The sequence below is a fragment of the Lentinus tigrinus genome (assembly GCF_003813185.1).
Source record: "Lentinus tigrinus ALCF2SS1-7 unplaced genomic scaffold L226scaffold_1, whole genome shotgun sequence".
Taxonomy (NCBI): Eukaryota; Fungi; Basidiomycota; class Agaricomycetes; order Polyporales; family Polyporaceae; genus Lentinus; species Lentinus tigrinus.
In genome coordinates this window covers 2,557,442-2,569,423 of record NW_027137910.1, presented here as the reverse complement: position 1 = coordinate 2,569,423, position 11,982 = coordinate 2,557,442, and the positions used below count along the sequence as shown (strand labels likewise).

At 55.5% G+C, this 11,982-nt stretch overlaps 4 protein-coding genes across 4 annotated transcripts; 3 read left to right on the top strand and 1 right to left on the bottom strand.

Moving 5' to 3' along the window:
• Window positions 1-117: 117 nt before the first annotated feature.
• Window positions 118-2,386, bottom strand: L226DRAFT_565116 (ARM repeat-containing protein; the record flags this gene model as incomplete). The annotated part of the gene is made up of 8 exons (XM_067683752.1): window positions 118-390; window positions 460-797; window positions 860-1,105; window positions 1,161-1,275; window positions 1,333-1,569; window positions 1,637-1,885; window positions 2,000-2,296; window positions 2,369-2,386. 8 exons carry the CDS (start codon window positions 2,384-2,386, stop codon window positions 118-120), a joined length of 1,773 nt encoding a protein of 590 aa, XP_067543125.1.
• A 774-nt stretch (window positions 2,387-3,160) lies between these two features.
• On the top strand, window positions 3,161-4,410 carry L226DRAFT_30286 (uncharacterized protein). The gene has a single exon (XM_067673719.1). It carries the CDS (start codon window positions 3,254-3,256, stop codon window positions 4,193-4,195), a length of 942 nt encoding a protein of 313 aa, XP_067543124.1. The 5' UTR covers window positions 3,161-3,253; the 3' UTR covers window positions 4,196-4,410.
• An 86-nt stretch (window positions 4,411-4,496) lies between these two features.
• L226DRAFT_565115 (galactose mutarotase-like protein) lies at window positions 4,497-5,571 on the top strand (the record flags this gene model as incomplete). The annotated part of the gene is made up of 4 exons (XM_067683751.1): window positions 4,497-4,544; window positions 4,605-4,887; window positions 4,953-5,406; window positions 5,469-5,571. 4 exons carry the CDS (start codon window positions 4,497-4,499, stop codon window positions 5,569-5,571), a joined length of 888 nt encoding a protein of 295 aa, XP_067543123.1.
• Window positions 5,537-11,928, top strand: L226DRAFT_528712 (uncharacterized protein). The gene is made up of 20 exons (XM_067679444.1): window positions 5,537-5,565; window positions 5,623-6,112; window positions 6,163-7,336; window positions 7,390-7,470; window positions 7,524-7,583; window positions 7,687-8,461; window positions 8,523-8,637; window positions 8,700-9,011; window positions 9,076-9,274; window positions 9,328-9,474; window positions 9,528-9,660; window positions 9,710-9,953; window positions 10,012-10,139; window positions 10,199-10,351; window positions 10,400-10,579; window positions 10,636-10,793; window positions 10,844-10,975; window positions 11,030-11,200; window positions 11,258-11,511; window positions 11,567-11,928. The coding sequence occupies exons 2-20, from the start codon at window positions 5,899-5,901 to the stop codon at window positions 11,878-11,880; spliced, it is 4,944 nt and encodes a 1,647-aa protein (XP_067543122.1). The 5' UTR covers window positions 5,537-5,565; window positions 5,623-5,898; the 3' UTR covers window positions 11,881-11,928.
• Window positions 11,929-11,982: the final 54 nt, after the last annotated feature.

The window sequence follows — 11,982 nt, the reverse complement described above, 5'->3', positions numbered from 1 at the left end:
AGGAAAGGTCGGAACTCTCTGATCACAGCTACCAGGTATCAATCCACCCGCCTTCTCTGCTATAATGACCTCGGTCAATCCCTATGCCGAGGATGCAGGAAGAGTAGCGCACGGACCTCAAGCTTCTAGGGCGTGGGCCTTCTGCAGCGCGCGTGAAGAGAAGAAGCGGACATCAGCATCCTGGTCGTTCTTGAGTGCCTCGAGGACAGGCGCGATCTTTTGCTGCACCAGCTGCACCCCCTCTGGAGTATCACCGAACGAGGTGGCTATGATCTCGAGGGCTTTGGCAACATTGAACCGGATGTTCGGGATGGGGTCACTGGCGAGCTGGAGCAGCATGTCGAGGATGTTATCACGGATGACCTCGAGCGTTAGCGAGGGTGCGATAGTCTGTACGATCAATCAGTTCCATACCGACGGGGCAAGATCAGAGATGCGCGATCCTTCGAAGCTACTCACCATGATTGCTTGCACCGTAGTCATCCGATATAGATAGTTCGGGTGCTGGCCCATCCCCACAACCTTGGGCACGATCTGTTCTTTCGACCACTCGACACCGAACACCTCCGTCAGCTTCTTGAGATTGACGGCGGCGGCCTCACGAATGCTGTAAACATTGTCGCCCAGCCATGACATGCAGAGGTTGCCGAGAGACTCGTCGAAGAATGGCTTGCCGAGTTGCGTCGCGAGGAGAGGAATGTACTCAATGATGGCTTGCCGGACGCGCCATGATTTGTCCTCTGCCAGCTCCACAATTGCCGGAAGGAGACTCTCCGACAAGAGTTCGATGCCAATCACTGCGTCAATGCACATTCAGCCATCACCGCCGGAATGGTAGCACCACTCTGTGGTAACGCACCGGAGTTAACGAGTTCGAGCTTGCTGATGATGTTCAGCCGGACCTCTGGGAACTCGTCCTTGAGGAGATGGAGGAAGAGAGGGAGGAGGTGCTCGATGGTTGCGTCTTTGCCCAGCAGCGGGGCGAGACCGCTAATCTGGTTGGCAAGCGCCGCACGGACATGCTGGGAGACGTCTTGGCAAAGGTCGCGGACACACGGTACGATGCGGGCAAGGACAACCTCCTTCTCGAGGAGCTTGGCGAAGCCTGGACGATGGGTTACAACGTGAACGAGAATGACTTGTACCCAGAGAGGACATACCTGGGACCTGACCAGCAGCTGCAGTTCGCACCTCCGCCTCGTTATCCTTCAGAAGCTGGACAAAGTGACCGATGAGCTCTTCGCGCACGAGCGCCGTTCCAACAACCTCGGCGAGCTGTCAGGGGCATCAGTCATTCGTTTTGGGACCTGAACAGAAGCCTGTAGAACGAACCTCGTTGAAGTGACTCGCGGCCATGTAGCGCACGCGCCAGCTCTTGTCGGTCATCGTCTGCCTGATCTGCTTGAGCAGCTGCTCCTTGACCTCCGCTGGCGAGAGCTGCTCCGCAATCGCGATGAGGTCCTCGACCGTGAGCAGGCGGACGGAATCCTGATCGTCGGCCTGGAGCTTTCTGTATACCGCCAGTCCGTCAGATAGGACGTGCGCCTTTGTGTACTTCTTCACCAGGGGCTACCGTAGATCGGCCACAATCAGGACAAAACGGCCACAGCAAGCGAGTCAGGCGGGAGATACGCACCGCAAGCCATTTGGCCGCTGCGCGGCGCACCATGGGGGTGTCGTCTGCCGCGAGCGAGGCGAAGCCTCGACGGAGGTCATCTTGGATGGGTGCTGCAACCTTGTCGTATACAGGCGCGTACAGTGCGCATGACGATGTCCGGGACGTGAACCACTCGCCACGGGAGAGTCTTTGTACGAGGGGGATATAGTATTGTTCAATCTGCGCCTGGCTGAGAACCGACGAGATTTTGGTAATTGACTCCGCCGCCTGTGGCAATGGGTGTGAGTTCCAGGTATGTGCGTGCATGCTTGCGAGGTCGCCGACGGCACCATAAGGCGGTGGAAACCAACACCAGCCACATAAAACCAACAGTGAACATACCTTGTCCCGTACTAGCGTCTCCTCTACCGCAGAAAGGTTCTCCAGCGGTCCCAACAGCACATGCGCGTACTCCGGACCCCCGATGTACTCCTCGAAGTTCCGCCCCAGCTCTTCCGCCAACGCAAGGAGAACCTCGTCTTCGTCGTCAACTGAGTCTTGCAAGAAGGGTATCAGCTCATCGCGTGCACGGTCCGGGCCCAATGCAAGGGCAATGGTCGATATGCGATGTATGGCGTTCAATCTGAGCTGCACGTCCTCCGAACGTAGCTCGTCCATGAGAATGGCAATCGGAGCGATCTAAGCGACAAAACACGTATCGCATCGTCAGATCATTCGCTCTATGGGCCATTGGAGGATAAGGACACGAACATCTTCGCTTGGATCCATGGTGTGGTTGGGGGATGGCGGCGTACGGAGGTGGGCTGGCGGATGTATCTCCTGGCACGATCGTCAAGAAATGCTGAGTTGAAGCTAAGGGACTATCTGAGAAAGCAGCGGAGGTGGATGTCGAGCGTAGAGGGATGAATGGATGGACGAAATCTCTTGTTGATGACCTGGTTTGGGCGATATCGAGTCGAGCGCTCGTGCGAGCTCACAGGCGTCAACTTCACTTTGTAGTGGTGCGGGGTCTCCACCCTAGCCGCACTCATCTCAGTTCGCTGTATGCGCTGCCTTTCCGATACTTATCTGTTGGGCGGCCTCAACTGACTGAACACTGAACAGCGCGAGTTCCCTGACGAAAGGCTACGGATCGGATGCAACTCCGCTACAAGGGAACCGAAACGTCCGGGTTCCATATACATGTCCACGACGCGGAAGACAAGCATATATTGATAACATTACAAACATGGCTACAACTAACCTACGTATATGCGCCCACATAAATCTGCGTCGCGAACGAAGCAGCTGATGGGACACACATAAATCGCCGCGAAGGCGAAGGGGTTCCAAAAATTGTGCGGACGTGCAAAGTCGCGCCGAGGCGCGACTTGCGCTTGTCGACAACGTCGACACCGCTGCCGGACACCATCGAGACAATGTCCGGCTGTGTGGTGTAGTCGGAGCCATCTTTCCTGCGGGCTACGCCGCCTGTGGACAAGTGCGCGCTCACCGACACAACTGCCTCGACACCACGACGAGGAAACAAGGAAGGGGTTCTGACACCCACGCTTCCGACAGAATCGACCCGCGCCGTGCGCGGGAGTCATATCTCGGGCATCGCCCGGACATATACGCTGGAACCACCGTCCAGGAATGGTACTATGCACTTCTCGTGCGGGGTTTGCAGAGACGGAACTCCATGTTCTTCTGCTCTGGACGAGCGTGCTGCTCGTATCCATGAGGTTGACGACAACCGTCGACTGGCGACGTCGATACGGCGTGTCCATGATATGGCCTGCTGAAGGTATGGCTTCGTGCAACCGGAGGGTGCTGAGACGGCGAAAGATGACTGCGTGTCGATCCTCGTACGTCCCGTGTCGAAGCGCGCCAGCGTGGCTTGTCTGGTCGTCCTCGGCCGTCCTAAGCTGTTGCTCCAAGACGCACCACGAAGGCGCGCAAGCCCTCGATAGACGCACGAAGCGCCCTCGGAAGGCAACATGGAACGAGCGAAGTCGCCGGTGTACGGTTCGCGAACGTATCGCGGCCGTTCGTTTCTGTATTTGCTCGCCCCAAAGCGTAGCTTGTCACTTCAACACTTCCGACACTGGTCCATGGCGCGTAGCGCAGACGACGGGTACGAAAGGTCTTGTCTCGTCTTCGTTCCAAGTGCATGCACGAGATCCGGAACTTCGTGATCTGTGTGGCTCGATGGGTCAAGAACAATGCAGTTCATTCCATTTGCCTATCTTCATGGCATACGTCCCGCAACCCCTGCAGACAGGGGTCGAAGGCGCCGATAGCGGTTCGGTGAAGGACCGCCTCGTGCGCCCGGCTCGAGATCAGCCATGTGCGCGACGTGTTCGTATGCAGCGTGCGACGATATCCGTGCGTGTATCGCGTTGCGAGTATCCGGTACGTGGACCGAAGGATGGAACCCAAAGGGGGGACGGGTCCGGCCTGAACGTGAACGTGGATCCGCGACCCGCGGTGGACATGAAGCGAGACCGTCGGCCTCGAGAAACAGGAGCGATATCTGCCCGAGAGAGGCTCAAGAGCCAGTGCCGTCGTCCAAGGACCAACGAAGGAATCCAGTAGGACCGCCCATGAGAGAATCGAGAGCGAGGGGGCACAAAGAAAAAGAGCAGAGCAAAAGCTGAGGGCCTCGTTTGCGGCGACGGACTCTTGTAGCATAGCGTACACTTCAGGGCAGGCTTCGGCAGCCGGGGCTCGGCCAAGGTCCGGAGTCACAGAGTCACATGGTCGTCACGCTGCGCATGCGGCATGCGGATCACGATGACGTCTGGATCTGGAGGCAACGCGGCAACGAGGAAGCATAGTACATACACCTTGCCACTGCAGACTTCAGAACACTATTACCCAGACAAACCAAACGATCATGCCAGTCGTTCAGAAAGTCGACCGTGTCATTCTCCAGCACCCTAAGGTACACACCATCCGAGTCTCCCGATTGTATCGATCGAGACTTATCCAGACCGGGAACCAGGGCTCATCCGCAGAGATCCTCCTCTACGGAGCTACCGTGGTTTCCTGGAAAGCACCCAGCCCGACCAGTAACGAACCCGTTGAACGTCTGTTCGTATCCGGCAAAGCCGCACTCGACGGGAGCAAACCCGTTCGCGGCGGTATCCCAGTCGTCTTCCCCTGCTTCGGCGCGCCTACCCATCCGACCCACGCCAAACTTCCTCAGCACGGGTTTGCGCGCAACAATGAGTGGACATTCAACTCCATCGTGATGGACAACGAGGCTGGCGTCTCAGTCAAGCTCAGTGAGTTCCCTGAGAGCAATAGAGTGTGGGCCGTTGCGCTCACCAGGGTCTCCCTCAAACCGCAGGCCTAGGGCCGAACCCAACAATCCAGCAGCAATACGACCATCCCTTCCATTTGGACTTCGTTGTCACTCTGGCCGAGCACCAGCTGAGCACAGACCTCCACGTCAAAAACACAGGGCTCTCGACCACTCCGCCGATGGAGTTCCAGGCACTGTTCCACAACTATATCCGTGCACCTGCAAACGACGTCCGTGTCTCTCCGTTGACTGGTCTTTCCTTCTACGACAAGACCGAGGCAACAGAGGAGGCCCGCGCAACCCCGAAGATGGAGACCCGTGAGGGTGTGGACGTGACCAAGTTCACCGACTCAGTGTACGAGAACGCACCTGGAAGATACGACGTCGTCTGGCCCTCGGGAGCCATCGAGGTCAGAACCATCAACATGAAGGACGTCGTTGTCTGGAACCCTCAGGAAGAGGCCGGGGCCAAGATCGGAGACATGGAGACGGGTGGATGGTACGAACCACTGATCATGTCATGCTGCCCCGGCCGCTGACCTTTCTGGAACATTCCTACAGGGAAAAGTACATCTGCGTCGAACCTGGTTACGTCCGCGGCTATGTCAAGCTGCCGGCTGGAGAGACCTGGGTCGGTCAGCAGGTGTTGACGGTCAAGGTCTGAGTTCCCAAAGATCAAGCAGAAGTCAGAAGTCAACATTCCGTGTATGTGTAGCAGGAGAATTGTAACAGCCGGCTGTAGAAACGTTGAGGGGAGCGGTCGAACTGAGTATGGTCGAGTCTGGAGGAACCTGGTCCGAGGAACGCGCCGTTGGTCCCAAATTTGGATGAGCACGTGCTCGAGACGCGGAGTCTTTGCAGGCGCGTCAACTTTAAGCGCGTCGACTTCGACTCCTAGTACTACTGGGCTCCTGCGACCACCGTCCGCTGTACATACCCGCGTCTTGGTTCTTGGTGTATATTATCTATCTTCTTGGTGGCTTATGGCGACATGTCCTCTCCTATACCCTCTCTTCGTGTCAGAATAAACCAGATCGATTACACGGTGGTCCCGCCAGGACCTCTCGACAACTCGCTTTTGCCTCGCGTTCCCGTCATCCGTATATATGGAGACTCTTCCCTTGGAATGAAGACGTGTTTGCACATACATCAAGTGTATCCGTACTTCTTTGTGGAGTACTTGGGGAAGATGAACCCAGACATTGGTGCGCGTTCACATACCTCCAACTGCCTGCGCTGCCTCAACTACAACCAGTCAATCGTTACACTGCCAAGCTGAAGCATTCTCTCAACCACGCCATTGCGATATCTCTGAAGCGTAATCCAGAGTCGCCTAAGTCCAAGTTCGTCCGTGCGGTTGTGCTCGTGAAAGGCGTGCACTTCTACGGCTTCCATGCGAATTATGCCCCTTTCCTGAAGATTCACATCGCCGATCCTGCGTTTGTGAACCGTGCTGTTACCATCATGCAATCGGGCACCGTCATGAAGACGCGCTTCCGTGTGTACGAGAGCCATTTATCCTACCTCTTACAATTTCTTTGCGACTTTGGCCTGTATGGCTGTGGCTGGATCGACCTCGGCGAAGTCTGGCAACGCGGACGCGACGAGCTCATGGAAGACGCAATTGCAGAAGCTGTGGAGACGCAGAGTGGCTTCAAGGACTCCCCGTACTTCCGCCAGACGCGGGCGCCGCTCGAAGTCGACGCAGCTGCGCACCAAATCCTCAACAGACATAAGCTCGCGCCGCGCAACATGAACCACAAATTGACCATCCCTGCCCTACCACTCCCACCTGAGCCGCTCGTCCTCAGTGTTCGCGAGCTTTGGGAAGACGAACGTCAACGCCGCCTAGACAAAGGACTGCCCCCATCTCCCGACCTACCGAAAGACCTGAGCGCGAACTCGCGCAGGCCCGGAGGTGACTGGGTCGCAGAGGCGCGCTGGTGGGAGGAGATACGGAAGCGCATTGAGCGTGAACGTGGTCGGGAGGCGGTTCCACCGAGAATGTCCTGGGAGAAGTGGGTCATGACGACATTTGAGAGTGTCGAGGCTCTCTGGGAGGACCAGTATAAGACGTGGATGCCGCACACACGCCCTGGCGAAGAAGCCGGCTCTAAGGATGATGGTATGCAGAACGAAGAGAAGACCAACCCGTATCAGCCGTCCCAGGAAGCGGGATCTACGGGGCAAGGCGCCACTCAATCCGACCGGCAAGACGAAGATGTTGACGTCGATGTCGACGAGACGATGCTCGTCAGCCAGGACATGAGTCGCCTGATGGAGCGCGAGGAGGCGGAGTGGCAGAAGGACACAGCTGAACATTATGAGCGACACAATATCGACGACCAATATCCCGAAGAAGACGAAGAAGCCGTCGAGGATGGGCCGCCTCCAGACCTTCAGTCGGAGAATGGTGATGTTGAAGAGAGGTACTACTTTCACAAGATCTGTCCATTGCAATCTGAATGCCCATTCTCGTCAGCAACCCGTTTCTATTGTCTGACGAGCCATCGCCGACGAAGTCATCTAACCCATTCCAAGATATTTGGTCTAGAATCTCGAGGCATGTCGCATAAAATAGTTGACAAATAGCAATCGCATCTGACTTCCCCGTAGAACGTCCTCGAGACAGCGGTCGACTTCAGTAGTATCGAACGGTCTGAGAACTCCAACGAAGTACGTTCTCCCATCCTCATCAGTCCGTTCTACGCTTACACTTAATCAGGGTACTTCAATTGTCCATCCGCGGGACCATTCTACGCTTACTCTGTTGTACACAGTCTCGCCACTTCACTCCCGGTTGGACCATGCCTACGAAGCCGGATCCCTTCCAGTCTCCGACGAGAACCCCGACGAAACGCCCATTCTCACATACTATGAGTAAGGAGTCAATCACACCTCTACAAGAAGCGCGCCTGGGACCCTCTGAGGGTGCTACTAACGACGAGATACCCGCTCCCTTAATACCCCCACCCATCGAGGCCAAGGCGCTGCAAGAGGTTCCCACTTCGAGCGACGCAGACGACAGACCCGTCAAGAAACGCAAGCTCAGTCCACCGCCTGATGATTCGGGGCACTCGTCGGTCTCATCCAATCCCAGCTCAGCTCTCCTGTCGGACCCGTCCTCCCACCCGAAGCGCTTTACTCCTTCCTCACTTCCCGTCCTCTATCGTGGCAGGAACACGTATGTCTATTGCAGTCAACCTCCTACAGCTGCAGAGCTCGTGGGAAGTATGGACCAGTACGGTGTCCCCAGTCAGATTTACCGCGATCCCTACTACTCCAAGGAGATTGACGCGCCCGAGAAGCCGAGGGAGTACGCAGGACTTGTCTTTCACCTGAAGGGCGGCGACGGCATCGCCAATCTAGAACAGTGGAAGAACGACGAGAGCGCGCTGTCGAGTAGGGGCGCAGCACCGTGCGCACTCGATCGGACTGGGGTGGGTGGGTGGGAGTACGCCAGTGCGCCGCCTAGTGTGAGACAGGTGCGGAAGTGGCTGAAAGAACGGAAGAGCAGTCTGGACGAGCGTCCCGCTCGCAAGGACTCGTCTCAAGTTAGTCTGATTCTCATCACAGTGGAACGAACCCGAGCCGTTGCTCATATGCTGCACCCAGATCGAGGGGCCGACACAACTTAATCCCTACGGGATGAAGAGTACACTAGCCCCGCGCTCCGACAAAGTTCAGCGGAAAGGGCAGAACATGACTGTTCTGGCGCTCGAAGTGTTTGGTAAGTGTTCCATACTGCCGTGCCTGCAGCAACAATCACTGATCCACTGCCCGTCGACTCAGCGCCATCCAAGGGTGACAAGGTTCCGGACCCGGGAGATGACAAGGTCGCTGCGGTGTTCTATTCATTTCAGGGCTCTGACCAGGACACTGGCGAGGCGTTCAATTGTGAGTCAGGAATCATCGCTGTGCAGGGCGAGCGGCGGTTCAGCCAACGTCGACTGCGGAGCGTCAAGGCAGAATTCGTCAACAGCGAACTGGATCTGCTCAACAGAGTCATTGACGTGATCGTGGACTTTGACCCGGATATCATCTCCGGGTGGGAAGTCCAGGCGGCCTCCTGGGGATACCTTGGTGCCCGCGGGCGCAGCTATGGTAGGTTTCGGTCCACGTATTGATCATGACATACGAACGTGTCTCATGAACATATTTGCTATAGGACTGGATGTTGGTGAACAGATATCCCGTGCCCCTGGGCGAACAGCCAGTGGTGGGTACGATGCATGGGGCATGAAGACGACTTCGACTTTCAAGGTGATTGGCCGACATGTTCTCAACCTGTGGCGTATCATGCGCTCGGAACAGACCCTTAACATCTATACGTTTGAGAATGTAGTGTTCCAGCTTCTGCGAAGGCGGTATGTTACACAGATCTGTCCGTTCATGTCGAGCCCTGCTGATGAGGTTGCAGGACGCCTTGGTATAGCCCGCAAACGTTGACGGAATGGTACAACAGTCCCGTTCCACATCACGCGGCTCGCGTGCTACATTACTTTGCACGCCGCACGGACATGGTCTTGGAGATGCTGGACGCTGCTGAGGTCGTGACGAAGAATGCGTACGTGTTTCACCAATGCACAACCGTCTGCATCACTCAAGAATTGGATGCAGCGAGTTCGCTCGGGTGTTCGGTGTTGACTTCTTCTCCGTGCTGAGCCGCGGCTCTCAGTTCAAAGTCGAGTCCTTCATGTTCCGCATAGCCAAACCCGAGAGCTTTCTACTACTGTCCCCAAGCAAGCAAGACGTAAGTCAAACACTACCATTCATGATGGTTTTTAACGTCAGGGTTTCAGGTTGGCAAGCAGAATGCTGCCGAATGCATGCCCCTAATCATGGAACCCCTCTCCGCATTCTACAGCAGCCCCCTCGTAGTCCTAGACTTCCAATCACTATACCCCTCCATCATGATCGCCTATAATTATTGTTATTCTACGTGTCTCGGACGCATCACTGACTTTAGAGGCACCTACAAATTTGGAGTCACGGACCTTCGCCAGCCAGCCGGCCTCCTGGATTCCCTGAAGGATCACATTAATGGTACGTGTACAGTGTGTGGTTTACCGGCTCATGGACCTGACGCATCCTCGATGAACAGTCGCACCTAACGGCATAATGTATGTCAAGGAGTCGGTGCGGAAGGGGTTGTTAGGGCGTATGTTGACCGAACTTCTCGATACAAGAGTTATGGTCAAGCAGGCGATGAAGGGCGCGAAGGATGACAAGGTATAGTCAGCCATCAGATTTCATGCATATGTGGCATAGTGCTAAAGACATCAATGCAGGCTCTCCGCAAGATCTTGGATGCCCGACAGCTTGGTCTTAAATACATCGCGAACGTTACATACGGCTATACCAGCGCAACATATTCCGGTCGCATGCCTGCTGTAGAGATCGCAGACAGCATTGTACAAAGTGGCAGGGAGACGCTCGAGAAGGCAGGTGGTCCGTGACCATATATTCCTCAGTCTAACATCTGTCCGCAGGCCATCCGCATCATCAACGGAACAAAGAAATGGGGAGCGAAGGTGGTCTATGGCGATACAGATTCGCTCTTCATCTATTTGCCCGGCAAGACGAAAGATCAGGCCTTTCGGGTTGGGCAGGACATGGCAGATACGATCACGTCGATGAACCCTGCGCCGGTTAAGCTCAAGTTCGAAAAGGTGTGTGCTTGCATATGCACTGCGAGACAGCATGCGGCTGCTGAACATGCGAGCAGGTCTACCTTCCATGTGTTTTGATGGCGAAGAAGCGATATGTAGGCTTCAAGTTCGAAACCCCCGATGACAAGGAGCCGGCCTTTGATGCCAAAGGAATTGAGACCGTTCGGCGGGATGGAATTCCTGCGCAGCAAAAAATGACGGAGACATGTCTCAAGTAAGTATTCAGACAAATATTCGCATTCCGGTGCTGATTTCTTCCGATAGAATCCTGTTCCGTACGCAAGACCTGAGCGAAGTTAAGGACTACTGTTGCCGTACATGGAACAGGATACTCGAGAACAAGGTATCTATCCAAGACTTCATCTTCGCCAAAGAAGTGAAGATGGGTACCTACAGGTAGGCATAGGCTGCAGCCTGATGATAATGTTTACTGAATTCATACGACCGTAGTGACAAGGTACCACCTCCGCCCGGGGTGACGGTCGCAGCACGGCGGATGCTCCAAGACCCGAACGACGAACCACAGTACGGAGAACGCATACCCTATGTCATCGTCCGGGGAGAGCCTGGGTCCAGGCTCGTTGATCGGGCTGTTTCACCGCACGAACTATTCAAGGACAGGTACGTCCACATACACATGCATATACACCCCTATCTCAACCATGATTTCGCTCGCAGTCACAAACGCCTGGACGCAGCATACTACATCTCCCGAGTGCTGATTCCGCCCTTGGAACGGATATTCAATCTCGTCGGTGCCGACGTGCAGAGCTGGTTTGAGGACATGCCCAAGAGCTTGCGTGCCGATCAGCCCGACGTTACGGCCACCCCTCGGAAGAACAAGAAGAGCGTCATGGTCGCGAACGCGTTCAAGATTGATGATCACTTCACAAGCTCGCACTGCCTGATCTGTGGCACTCTCACTCCCGAAGGTGCGCAAACAATGTCCATTATTGTCATCGAACCGACGTTCTCAACGGGCCCCAGTATTGTGCGAGGTCTGCCGCACAGATCACGCATCCACTATGAGCGACCTGTTATCCCGGATGCAACAGACGGAGGCTCGGCTCAAAGACGTCCACTTGGTCTGCGGGGCGTGCTGCAAAACTGCGCCTGCTGAGCCGGTGGAGTGCGAGTCTCTGGACTGCCCGTGGATGTATGAGCGGAAGAAAATAGAGAGCAAGGCGGAGGCTTTGACCACCATTCACGATCTCATCGAGGAGATTGAGGACGAATGGTATTCAGAAAGAGGGTACGACCACGACGATGATATCTCGGACCATAGTGTATCTACTGTATAGTATTTGTATAATTGTGTGGTCTACGCGCATAGAACCTTCTTCCATGGTACCTTCATGCACTGTGCCCTCGACGTACAAGTTGTGGGAGGAGAGCAAGTTTCA

What these genes read in the sequence shown, in the direction of transcription:
- L226DRAFT_528712 (XM_067679444.1), top strand. Translation starts at nt 5,899, where the DNA reads ATGTCCTCTCCTATACCCTCTCTTCGTGTCAGAATAAACCAGATCGAT. An exon ending in AATGGTGATGTTGAAGAGAG is followed by an intron (nt 7,337 to 7,389) that starts GTACTACTTTCA and finishes CATTCTCGTCAG; the next exon opens with CAACCCGTTTCTATTGTCTG. An exon ending in TGTCCCCAAGCAAGCAAGAC is followed by an intron (nt 9,661 to 9,709) that starts GTAAGTCAAACA and finishes TCAGGGTTTCAG; the next exon opens with GTTGGCAAGCAGAATGCTGC.
- L226DRAFT_30286 (XM_067673719.1), top strand. Translation starts at nt 3,254, where the DNA reads ATGGTACTATGCACTTCTCGTGCGGGGTTTGCAGAGACGGAACTCCAT.